We start from the raw sequence: 13,522 nt of genomic DNA on the forward strand, positions 1-13,522 counted from the left end.
ATAGAAATGCACAACATGCTTAGTGTAGTTTTTTTTTGTTTTTGTTTTTTTTTTTTCTGCTTCTCTCTATACTCTCTTGCAACTTAGTTGTTTTTGTTGTTTTCGGTGCAGTTGCAAAAGTTGCTTCAAAGTTTTTAATAAAATTGTTGCACTTTAATGTTTTATTGGGGCGAAACATGTCAAAGGAAATGCAATAATTGTGTCAAATGGGCACTCTCTCTCTCTCTCTCTCTCTCTCTCTCTCTCTCTCTCTTAATGTAACAGCACATTTAAATAGAGAGAGAGAACAATACCAAACCGTAACTAAATACAGCACAAAGGAAAGTGCAAAAGCTAAGAGCGGGTTAAATGAGACAGTTTGAGCTTGAGAGAGAGGGAGCGTGAGGAAGTTTCGCCAAGTTTGTCTCATTGTGCATAAAATGCGAAAGCAAAAACAACAAAAAAGTTCAAATTACGAAATGCAACAAAGAAAGCCAACACAGAAGTCGAGGGGTGCAGGAGCAACAACAATAAAGACAAAGAATTTGCTACATAAAAGAGAAACTTGTAAGGAAGTTAGAAGTCAAAATGAAATGAGCAGAAAATTGCGCTTGCAATACAAAAGTGCGAGAGAGATAGAGGGAAGGCGTTGGAATACGAGTGAACAAACAACAGTTGGAGTAATTATAGCATTACATGAATATGCAAATCAAAATAGGTGTGCATATGGGGTTCGCCTTTTGTTTTGTTTAATTACTAGTCGAACATGATATTTTATTATGGTTATGGTTTATTTAACTTTAATTATGGCCATTCCGGTTCAGGTGTCATCTGTTAAGCTGCTAATGCGCTTAAGCAGAGACCTTTGAGGAAATTTAAAAACAGTTGGAGTTGAGTGAACTTTCAGCTCGAGCAAACCACAAACGGCATTTGTTTAACGGCCGTTCGTAAATAGACAGCGACAAATGGGTCAATTAAGGTAAAGCAGCTAGATTTGAAGCTAGTGGGCACCTGTGCAGTTAAATTGATAACTGGGCGTGTTAAAGGCTTTATTTTGCAACGTAGTTGGGAAACCTTTTAAGTCATTTGCATGCTTAAATTGAAAGTTGAGCATTAAATGTAAAATTCAGAATACATTTAATTTCACTTGAATTTTACCACGAATATCAGCCAAAATATAAGCAACTACAGTTATGTACATATGTAAATGTATGGCTTCGACTTTTTGTTTCTATTGCCTCTCATCAGGCGTATTCAAGAAAGATAGAGGGGAAGTGCGCAGCAGCGGGCGATGTTAAATATAGCCCAACTCCTCTCACATGCTTGGATCACTATACTTGCTGCGCTGCTTGCGCTCTGTATTGATGTGAAGCTTAAAAGTTCTGCTCGCGTTCGGTCTCCCATTTTTCTTTTACAGAGCTTAAGTTCTGCTCCCGCTCTCTTATCTTTCTATGTCTCCTTTACTCTATGACTGTGCGCTTCATACATATGCATAAGCTCAGCTTGCGCTCTCTCCTCGCGCTCTCTCCTCGCGCTCTCTCCTCGCGCTCTCTTCGTGCATTGCAAATTTGCCTGAGATCTGTTCTCGCGCTCTCCTTCTATTACTTCATTCGACTTTGCACGCTATATTATTGCTCAAACTCTACTCCTTGTCTATTACACTCTCTTCCTTGTCTATTGCTCCTTTAATCCTATGACCTGAGTCATCGCTTTGCACTGTGGTCGCTCGCAGTTGACACGAATTTGGATCGTTCATTTGCTCTTCGACGATTGTCAATAAAGGAAGTGGGAGGACGCTGTGCGTGATAAATTTTGTGCCCAAATTTTAATTAGTGCATGTGTAGTCGCAGTGTTTGCAGTGTTTACATGGAAATATTTTAAAAGCAAAGTTGATTTTCCAAATATTTCAATTAACAAGTTTATTTTTTTTACAATTGACAATTGTCCGTGTGCGTCTATTTGCCTCTAGTGCACGATTCTCTTTGTTGTAAATCGATTCGATAGTGTTGGATTAAAAAAGTTACATAAAAAGAAATACAATGTTTAGCAGTCGCACTTCGTTTTTGGGCAATCGCCGCATGATTTTTGATTTCTCTGAGAAAAGCACCGATTTGTATTTGGAGTGAGTATGAAGCTAAAAATCAAATTAAAAGAAATTTCCTTAAATTATTAATGAACTGTAAAATAATTCCTCTTTATGACCTGCGCAAATGGCAAACTGTTTTAACTGTAATTTTACTCATTTTCATCGTATGCTCATTCTCTCTCTCTCCCTTTTTTTGTCTTTTACAGTGCATTTGGTATGAGCGATAAGAGCAGCAGCGCCACCAATAGTCTACCGAATAGTCCTATACATAGCAACAATAACAATTCGTCGCTGCTCAACAACAACAACAGCAGCAGCAACAATAGCAACAACAACACCAACTTGGTGGGCAGCAATAACTCGCTAGCAGGCACCCCCTTTGGTAACGGCAATAACAACAACAGTACCAACAACAACAACGGCAGCAGTAACAACAACAACAACATCATGTCTAGCAGCTTGATGAACAACAACAACAATTCGTGCAGCGCTAATCGCAATGTTGTTGTTAGCATGGACGACGATTCATGCTACCGCCTGGATCCAGACACAGCCGTTGTCACCTACGGCGAAAAGGAGCCCGACCCCGATAACATTAAGATGTTTGTGGGCCAGGTGCCCAAATCGATGGACGAGGCGCAGTTACGCGAAATGTTTGAGGAATATGGCCCAGTGCACTCGATAAATGTGCTGCGTGACAAGGCCACAGGCATAAGCAAAGGTAAGTGCGAAAGGGAAGAAAATAAATATATTATTAATTACAATCTCTAAAATTACAAAATGTATGACAATTGCATAATGCCCTTTTAAAAACTAAATACCCTACACTCAACGGTAAATTCTGCAGTTAACGCACACACAGACGCTCTCTCGCTCACTCTGCACGAATAGCTGCTTAAAGTAAATAAGATAAAATTAGCCATTCAACGCACACAAACACACACACAGAAATATCAGATATTCTCTCAATCTACATCGCTTTAGCATATTGTGTGCTTTGCGTGCGTGTGTGTGTGTGTGTGTGTGTGCGTGTATTTTAATTGCATGTCAAGCGCTTGCCATTTCATTTCATCAGCAAATTGCTTTTTGTTCGCCATTTGCCTTGAAGCTGCCATTCGAGACGGAAACTTTGAATAGTCAACGAAGGAAGATATGAAGAGAAATGAAAAGAAATCCATGTGTGATCTGGAGTTTATTTTTGCATAAAAGCAGCAGTTCTCAAATTGAAGAGTTTGATTTAACTCTCTTGATGATTAGTAGATTGCTCACTTTGCTCTCTATTGTCGCTTTTGTCATTTGCAGGCATTTTAAAAGCCTCTCAACTGCAGCCAAACACATTTCTATTGATGCGCCACAGTGCGGCTTCTCCTCATTCACAGCGGCACTTCCAATTGTGAAAGCCTTTTGTCAAGTCATATTTTTATGTTCATTTCTTTTTCTATTTATATATAAATATATTTTTATTTATATATATATGTATATATATATAAAATACATTTGTTTATTTAGACACCGCCTATTGTGTCCTTTTTATTTGCTTTTGTATCATATCTTCGACGGCCTTCTCTCTCTCTCTCTCTCCCTCTATAGCTGTTCCACTCTCTCTCTCTCTCTCTTTCTCTCTCTCTTACATGCCAGCTCTCTATATCATTTTGTTAGGGCTGCATTTGACAGGCGTCCGCTGCTTGGAAATGTGGGCGTGTGCATGGTCAGCTTGTCAACGATGGGCGTGGCTATCGTGTTTGTCTGTATGTGTATGTGTGTGTGTGTGTGTGTGACAAAGTAAAAGCGCAAACAGTTTTAGGACGCACTTAAGTGGCGCGTTGTGTTGATGATTTATGACAATGAGACAGCGCGAGAGCGACTGGAATTGAGAGTGTGAATGGAAGTAGAAGCTTTCGACTAAGTGCCTGCCTACATACATATGTGTGTATGTCTGTCTGTGTGTGTATGTCCTGCTGTTTATCACTTGAGCTTAAAAGCAGCGCGCCATGCCACAAACACAAATCGACACAAATTGCATTTGAAAGTTATTATTTATGCCAGGCAACTGTCAAATGCTAGCAAACAAAACTAGAGAAAGGGGCGTGCGCTGACCCAAAAGAAAAAAGGCAAGAGAGAAAATTGAAACGGCTACAACGAAGATGAAATGCTCTGTATATTCTAATTGGGATTTGTATAATTAGACTTTAGGAAATTAAAAAAAAATAAGTAAATAAAAAATTAGAATTAGTTAAAATATCTTATGGATGTTGATAAAACGGACTGTATTATTTACAAATATTTAAAACGAAAAGGAATTTAAAATTCAGATTTAAGTTATAACAACTTCCAGTCAGATATGCCCAATTAATTTAGAATAAATAAAAGTAAAATTCGATTATTTGAAATAAGCCAATTTCCCAATTAGAGATGCCCTAATTTATATTTTTAATGAGATAGGCGTAGCAAGCTTAGCATTCATTATATCATAACCAATATACCCTCTTCTAGTTAATTTGAAGACCTTAACAATTTAAGCCAAATCATAATCAATATACCTCCTGCTGGTTTATAGTAGGGTATCTATGTAAGCCAAGGGGACCAGTTTTTTGTAATTTCTTTGCCGCTTGCAGAAGTTTCGTTGTTTAGTCGTTTCCTTTTTTTCATGTGCAGTTTTATTTTGGCTTCAACTTCCTGCTACAACATTTCCATTTAGCCTGACTTGTAACCTAGTTTTGGCCAGTTTTAGTTTCGTACCTTGGTCCTTTGTGCTGCGACAAAAAGTTGGCAGTGCAGTTCCCCTATCCCATCCTCCCATGCGCCGACCCCCCATCCATTCTCAGTCCTGCTCTGCTGCCAATGGCTTCAAATTTGGATTTTGCCGTTGCATTTTGATGGCGAAACGCTTAGCCAAAAAGCCAGGACAGAGGACTTGGCCGTGCTGCAGCTACCAAAAATGGGAAATGACACTTTTAAGCGCGACGATGACCTCTGAACCAGAAAGTCGTAAATAACCTCACCCGCTAAAGAATAAAAAAAAAAAGCAACAACAAACTGGGGAAAAAAAGGAAATTTCCTTTTCGTTTGGGCAAAAGTTTGGACTCCGCTTTTATTATTTCTGGGCTAATGCCTTTTGGCTAAAAACTTGTTTTTCTTTCACACTAAATTTCGTTAGCGGCCAGTTACTTTTCGAGTGGATTTTCTATGTTGTTTGCGGGTGTTGTTATTGCGGTTATGCTGTGGTTCCTCTCCACTCGCTGTGCGTTAGAGAGAGATAGCGAACGCGAAGGGTGCGCTTGGGCAAAGGTTTAAGCTCTCCACTCATAATTTATTAACGCTTGCGGTAAACGCAGCTATTGGAAGAGTGAGAGAGCAAGAGATAGACTAACTGCTATGTGCCACTCTTGACTGTTTGCTCAGGTGTAAAGCGCTTTTACAGCTTTGTTTGGCCAAAGCGTTTAATTTGATGGGCCTTTTCTCTCTCTACTTTGAGCCTACCTTCACAAGTTGTGGATTTTTAGGCAAAGTTTCTCGAGTGGGTCGAGAGGCGTTTTGAAAAAGGGTCTGCCATAAATTAGTCAATGTATGACAAACTATGCACATTGGAAATAAATTAAACTTTAATTTTTTGGGGAATTTAACTCAATTAGAAAGCCGAAAGGAAATTACAGTAATTAATTAATGTATTTTGGAAGACTTTTAATTGATGGATATATATTTAATGTGATAAATTAAATTATATAAATAATGTAAATGTAATGTAATGTAAAATTAAATTATATAAATAGGTTGTTATGTAACATCAAATATTTAAACTATTTCAACATTAAATTCTCAAATTTTTTTTTTTCACTTGAGCCTTTAAAGCGATTTTTACTATCTCTCTCTACATTCAGTCCTTGAATATCTTTTTCTATAAATTTGATTTATGGCCATAATGCTGACCAAATCACACAAAAAAGCAGGAAATAATATAATTCAGCCGCAGTGAGAAAATATGCTCTGCTTCTTGGCCATTTGATAACTTTTTTTTTCGATTCCGCCTACTGTGCTTGAGAACTTCATTTTGTAAAGCTCGCCATCTCACTCACCCTCACACTCACGCGGCTGCCAGTGTCAAGCTCTGCGTCTAACTGTGCTTGGCCAGCTGTCCGCTGTCACCTAAAATAGAAAAAGAAACGCACTTACTTATCTGCCGACTTCATCCGCCTTGCTGTGTCTTGTGTCTGTCTTCCTCTCAATTCTCTCTGTCTCTCTCTCCCCCCTAATGCTCGTCCACTTTGTGTGCTTGACATTTTTATTTAGCGGCTTGCGGAGCGTGAAAAATGCATAAAATTTCACTTAATTTTCAAAGAGCATTTCAATTTCAAAGAGCCGTTTTGTGTTTGGATACCCTGTCAATTTTTGGAATGTAGACTGTGATGGAACAGTAAGCAAAAATCGGAAAAGTAAAATTATATATATATATATATACATATATAATTAGTTAAGGAATAAAGCTGGTATCTATATTTCTTTAAATGTTTTTTTTTTTTTGAATATACAGGGTATTTGCTAGTCGACTACTCACCCTATACCATACACTGTTACTTATCCTTCCAGCCTTTTTGTGGTTTTTGGTCATGACTTTTGGCGCCCACTGAACTATTGCTAAACGTTTGTCACTTTCGCTACGTCGAGCTTTATCTGTATGAAGAAGAAGAAGAAGTGAGAGAAAGGCGAGAGCAGGAGAGAGACCATAGAGCATAGAGAGGAGACCCATAAACTAAATTCGATTGCAATTGCAGTTGGATGCAGCTTTTACTCCTTTTGGTGCTGCTGTTGTTGTCGTTGTTGTGTATTGTGCAGCTGGTTGGGTGTGTTGCCTTCCTTCTCTTTCTGTTTAGTGAGCATGCCAACTCAGCTAGTAAATCTCTGCACCAAAGTTTAATGACATTGATTTATTTAACTTCGATTAATTCGTTTCCTGTTGGCTCTGTCCATGTCCCAGTCTCTGTCTCGCTCTGTCTCTGTCTCTCGGTGTCTACGTGTGTGCGACCGGCACATCCTTTATGTATATATCCATCCCTGCTATATCCCCTTTTCTGGACTTTGGCACGTTGTGTGTCTGGGCCAAGCGGCAGCGACGGCTCTCGATTTCACATCTTAAAATCCAATCCAACCCACTTTCACATACACACGCACGTCCCGCCCGCTTCCCTTTTCTCCTGCCACTTCTCACCCCCTTAACACTCGGCCCTGGATTAAGTTTTTGTCCAAAAACGTGACTGGATGTCGTTTTCAGCTTCTGCCGCCGGTTTTGTTGTTACTTTATCGCATTGTTCCCTCAAGCAAGCGAAAGCTCAACTGTTCTCTGCCTCTTCTGGTTCTTCGTCGTCTGCTCTCCCTCGCACTGCCTGCGTCTTGTTTTGGCGCTTTGATGCTAACTGCAGTTGACATGCACATAATGGGAATTGAGAGATTTCGCTTCTCTTCTCTCTTCTCTGCTCTGCTCTAGCTGACTTGCGTAGCCAGCCGGTCGTCTTCCTCGTCTTCTCTGCTTCTTCGTTATCGCGCGATTGGTTTTCGTCTTTGGTTTCGCTTGCACAATATTTTATTGCATTTGGAAATCGTTTCGATTTTCTTTCATTTGTTACATTTAACGCTAGTTTAATTTTAAGTGATATTTAATCTGCGATTGCACAAGTTACATTTCTTCGTCTCTCTCTATCTCTCTCTCTTTCCCTCTTTTACCTCTCTACTTTTCTGTTGCCTTTGATTTCATTTCGTTTGGAGCTAAGTGAAATGCGATATTTGTTTGATTTAGCGCAGAAAACTTGAAAGATTAAAAAGCAGAAGAAATACCAAGCGTTTATTTGAGTTAGTTTACTTTTAATTAGTTTTGTTGCTTTTCCGGCAATTTAATCATCAAGTGAGCTTTTAAGCTTTAAGTTTTGTGGACTTGAATGAAATGATAGGATCTACTGAATCTTTAAATACATTTGTTATGTACAGAACAAAATTCTAGTAAGACGGATAATACAATAAGTAAAAAGCTCTTCAAGCATTCATTTAGATGGCTTCTATTGTTAGTATTGACTTTTAATACACAAATAGAATTTATAACTAAATCTTAGAAGGCCTGATAATTCAGTATTTAAAAAAGCTTTCACAAAGCTTTTGCGAAACTACATTTCTTCGAGCATATTTCTTTGCTATAGTTCCTAAGATGGGCTGACATACATACATATGTATATAAGCATGTCTGAAGTTTTATAAAGCTTCAAAGCAGATCACTAATGACATAGCACGATAGAGATTTTCAGCATCTCGTAAAGCGCTCTTAAAAGCTTTCATACATAAGCTTAATAGATCGCTGTAATACGAAATTCGCATTTGCATTACACACACTTTAAAAGCTTTAAACTTTCAGTGCAGTTAAAAGAAAAAGAAAAAAAAAAACACATAATTCTCACACATCCGTTGCGGCGCCGTTGGCGTCGGCATTTGCTCTGCCTCTCTCTGTTTCTCATTCTCTAAACCTACACCGGATATAAAAAACGCAAAACGAGAAATGAAAATATTTGCGAATATGTGAAAAATTCTGAAAAACGGCCGTGTGTGCGCCGACAACGAGGACGGCGACGGCATAAAAACTGCGACAGATTGAATTACCGAAGTGTTGGTGCAGGTGTCTATGTGTGTGTGTGTGAATGTGTGCTGCAACAAATACCCACCCACATGCAAATAGAGAGTGAGAGAGAGAGAGAGAAAGAGAGTGAGTTAGGGCTGTGCGAGCCATGTCCACCACAACGCATTACGCTTGGGTAAAGCCGAACGTCGAGTCGATATGGCCGGTAATTGCATTATGCAACTATTGCCATATTAAGTTTTCCATTCACAGTTTGGCGGCCAGGCCAAAATCCCAGAATCCGACGGCCAGAATTTCAAATGGACTCCATTACAAAGGGGCTGGCTGGGAGGTTGCCTGCTATGGGCGTGGCTGGAAAACAAGCTACGTAAAATGGAATATGTGTATGTGTGAGAAAGCGCGAGCCGGAAATGAAATTCAACTGACGCTTAGGGTTTTATTTTACTTTGCTATAGTCTGGGCCACAGATTTTGGTGGGAATTGCAAAAAAAAAAAAAAAAAATAATAATAATAATAATGAAAACAAAAGTGGACATAGTTTTAACTGACTTTCAATTATAGCTGAATAGTGAATGTGTCATATAAAAAGGCAATGGAAAAACGGGCTTTAATTAAAAAATAAACAACAATTAATTAAAATTTGTTGCCTGCTTTTAAAACGAGCCTTAATAAATTTAACAGAATTTGAAATACATAAAATTGTTTTATATATGTATATATTTATTTATTTATTTAACTTTTTTTTTTTCTTTTTTTTTTTATAACTTGCCTTAATGACCTAAATGTATTAAAGAATGCTTTTAAAATAAAAAAGGGAATATATTAATATATTAAAATTTAAAGCTCCCCCTAGTAAAAGGAAATTTATTTAAAAATGCTTTTTAAATTAAATTGTAAATTAAAAATTAATTTCCATTAAAATTATGTGTGCATTTGTTTAAAGTTTAAAAATACATGAGTTTTTAGGGCCAATAAAAACAAATTTTTTTTTTTTTTTTTTTTTTTTTTGTAGCCCTAAAAATATTTTAATTGTTGCGTTTGTTAGCGTTAGAAATTGTGGCTTGGCTAGTAGGTATCGCATGGCTGCTCAAATATGCTTGCATTCCGGAACGAACCCCACATAAACTTCAACACCTAAAACACTCGCCCCAAACCTCAATCCCCCTCCCACCATCCAAACGCACACACACACCCCAAACCAGGCGCTTCCACCGCTACAGATTTGTTGCTGGGTGAGCGAGGGAGGGCGGTACGGTCGAGGCTTTGGTCATAATGTTTAATTTAGTGTTGCCATGTTGCCACATTTGTGCCAACCGTCCGCCCTCTGCCCCCCGCACCTCTCACCGACCTCCTTCAGCTGCTTCCTGTTCGCTTGCTGCCATTTTGCCTGCCTGCTAATAATAATAATTTTCATAATTTCTTCGCCACCTTTTTCTGACGTCGTTGAAAATAAACTCCAATTTAACCCTTATGCTAATCTCAATATTTCGCTCACTCACTCTCTTTCTTTCTCTTGCAGGCTGCTGCTTTGTGACATTTTATACGCGTCGCGCCGCACTGAAAGCTCAGGACGCACTGCACAATGTGAAAACGCTGAGTGGGGTAAGTTGAATGTGTTTCCCAGCTTTATTTTTTAGCATATTTTGTACATTTTGCGACATTTATTGCTAGCGATTAGTTGGAGCAAGAAGAAGAGTAGAAGCAGGGCAAAAGGGAGTCCGAGAGCTATTTTTATATTTTAGACGGCATTTTCGGTTTTAATTGGAAAACATTTTTATTATTTTTTTTTTTTGCTGACGCTGCAACGCGAAAAATCGGCTGCCACATCAACTTATCATAAACGCATTCATGCAACACAGCAACAACAGCAACAACAGCGACAGCGATAGCAACACAACAACGGCAACAACTGTGGAATAAAACTGGCTGGTATTTCAGCATCGCATTGCCTTCATTATGGCTGACAGACTGCGTGACTGACAGATTGACTGGCGCTCAGAGTGAAACACAGTCATGACGCGGCACAAAAAAATTTGAAGCAAAAATAGAAAAAAAAAAATAAATACAAAATAAACTGTTAATGGAAAGGTAGAACTGACGTAATACCCTGCTAATTTGACTCTAAATTATTTTTGCCAAATAAAGTCGAAAAAAATGAGGCAGAACAGAAATAAGATATTTTGATTTATGAACTAAGGAAATTAAATAGCTTCACTTATTTAGAGACATAATCGCGAGAGATATGCTCTTTTTATACCTGAATATTAAACCTACATTCTAACGAAACCACGCTCCGCTTATACCCCTTGTATCCCTTACAGGGCATAACCAAATCATTGCACTTATTTTGCAATTTTCCAATACATTTTTTTTCTTTTGCAGTACTATCTAAGTTTCGAGCCCCCTTCAGCTCCGCTGTCTATCATTATAAAATGCAAGTAATATCCAAGTTTAGCCCTATGTCCTAGCTGCTTAAAAGTATGCAACAAAAAATTGCAAAAAAAGGGTTGAAAAAAAAAATAAAAAGAACCAAATATGCTAGGGAAAGAAACCAAAACCACAGGCACAAAAATGTCAATTTGCGCTTGGGAGCTGCAAGCTAAAGCAACAATAGGGATAGGCAAAGGGTGCGGGCAAAGGTAGTGGGTAGAGGCTTGTGCATAACGGGCTAGAATAGACAACGTCAGCGAAAAACGTACAACATTTCGAGTTGCTGCGTTTTTTTCTTTCGCATTTTCTATTGCGCCATCAAATCAGCATGAATATTATTATTTGGTATGTCATGTAGCAGCTCCAAGAAGCAAAGGGGTGGCAAGAAGAAAAATGGGCTACGTATGGTGCGCTAGGTTATGCAAAGCTACACATAACAATGCTTTGTGTCAGGCGCTCAAAATCTGACGTAACTTGTGCATGTCGTTGGCGCTGCCAAAAAAAAAAAAAAAAAAAAAAAAAAAGAAGAAGCAAAAGAAATTGTGCAGCTGCGCGACGATATTTATTTTACAAAATTGTTATTGAAAGGCACAGCTACCATTCTCAAAAGACGAAAAGGTTAAAGGATTATACGGGTTGCAGGAAGCTAAACAACTGCACAGAAATTGGCAGAGGCTATGATTTGGTTTGTGAGCATTTCTGCATGTGCATGTGCAGCAAATTGACAATTTTTCCCCATGGAAATTTCTTAAATTGACAGCTGTTCAAACTAGTTTCAAAAATTTCTCACTAAGCTTTTAAATAGCTTTTTGCATGTAGAATTAATAAGGTAAAGGTTTTTTTTTTTCATATTTTACAACACTGCACTGCTTGCTTTATTCTATGCAAGATAATTATCAGCATATTTTACTTCGATTAGATAAGTAATTATTTTTCGTTTGGCTTCCTTATAAATTACGTCAAATTTTAAGTATCTGTTGTCATTTTACAACACTGTTGCATCTACTTTCAGTAGCTTAAAGCTAAATTGTTTATTAGGATAAATAGAGAATATATTCATTGTATTGCATAACATTGAGTTATGTCTACGGTCTATTACATAATATTTTGTTTCAATAACTGCGAGAGAAAATATTTCAAGAACGGAGTTATACAACATTGACAGTTAAACAAACACAGACAACCAAACGGTTTTTCAACACTGCGAGTGTACGATAGTAATACTCGCAATATCTTATAGTCTAGCCTAGATAAGTTGTCAAATGTTGTATTCTCTTTGTAATTACGGACACTATGCAATATTTGTATAATCTCTAATTGATATCGTCAACTGTTACCAGTGTTGAAAATCAAAAAAAAAAAAAAAAAAAAATGGCAACTACAATTAATACTTGAGGTAATTAGCCAAAATTGCACTGCGCCTGAAGTCTAATACCGAAGGGAGTATTCAGAGGGACTGCGTTTGACTTGGCCTGGTAATTGGTATTTCCTGAATGAAAATAAAAGGGGGCGTGGCATGGACATAAAAAAAATGGTAAAAGGGGCAAGCAAAAGCAGGAGCCGAAGCAGCATGGCTGGAAACAGGTTGACTTGGACTGCAATTTGTAAGAAGTCGCGTTGCGTGTATTATTTACGAGCGTCTAGGAGTAGGTAACAGAGTGAAAGAGAGGAGGACAGGGAGAGACAGAGAGGTAGAGAGAAATGCGAGAAAGGGTGTTGCGTACAAGGACGCGCGGCGCGCCCTATAAACGTGAACTGTTGTCGTTGCCAATAAATCACGGGCCATTAGCCGCACAGACTTGGCGACGGAAGTGCTCGGGCATGCGGCCTCGTTTGGGCTCCCTCGACCATACTCCTTGACCCCTGACCTCGTGCTGCGGCACGTTTTGCGGGCGCTTTAAGCTTGTTTTAATTAGAAGACGCTGTGCGAAAAATTACATTTAAAACGTTGCTGCAACTTGGCGTAAAATAGGGAAATGCGAACGCATATTTTAGGATTTTCACGGCAACAGCTGAGATAGATAGAGGAGAGCAACAAAGAGAGAGAGAGAGAGAGAGAGAGAGAGAGCGAGAGAATGCTAAAAGGAGTAAAAGTTGTTGTTGCTGTTGCTTCTCGGCGACCGCTGAATAAATGTGTTTGGCTTTAGTCGAGGATTTGGTGGCCAGTTAGAAGCAGCTTGTCGGCTCTTTACTGCATTCATTCATTATGCAGCTTAAGCGCCTATCAAAAGCAAAAAAAAAAAAAGGAAAAAGGAAAAGCGCGCAGCGAGGGGCATACGCTGCTGCAGCGCCAACTAAATGGACGTTACTTACACGCACACAAACTTATATACATGTATATGTATGTATGTATGCGTGTATGTGTGTATACAGCATAGAGCGCGCGTCCGCTGGGACTAAGTTGTCCAATTTTG

At 38.6% G+C, this 13,522-nt stretch overlaps 1 protein-coding gene across 7 annotated transcripts in view; it reads left to right on the forward strand.

Moving 5' to 3' along the window:
- The window catches only part of bru1 (bruno 1), a 138,118-nt gene that overhangs the window by 83,995 nt on the left and 40,601 nt on the right, over positions 1 to 13,522 (forward strand). For 5 of the 7 annotated variants that reach the window (XR_016269335.1, XM_089464993.1, XM_089464991.1 and 2 more), the window contains exons 3-4: positions 2,272 to 2,786; positions 10,198 to 10,280. Coding sequence is in view for 6 of the 7 variants with exons in the window: in XM_089464993.1 (XP_089321119.1) it covers positions 2,272 to 2,786; positions 10,198 to 10,280 (598 nt within the window). In the remaining variant the exon portion in view is untranslated. Of the gene's footprint in view, positions 1 to 1,719; positions 2,102 to 2,271; positions 2,787 to 10,197; positions 10,281 to 13,522 lie in introns of those variants that run through there. The other 2 variants (XM_089464995.1, XM_089464996.1) reach the window with 2 other exon arrangements.

This window comes from Drosophila arizonae, chromosome 3, assembly GCF_054131065.1.
Source record: "Drosophila arizonae isolate 15081-1271.41 chromosome 3, UAZ_ARI_1.0, whole genome shotgun sequence".
Lineage (NCBI taxonomy): Eukaryota > Metazoa > Arthropoda > Insecta > Diptera > Drosophilidae > Drosophila > Drosophila arizonae.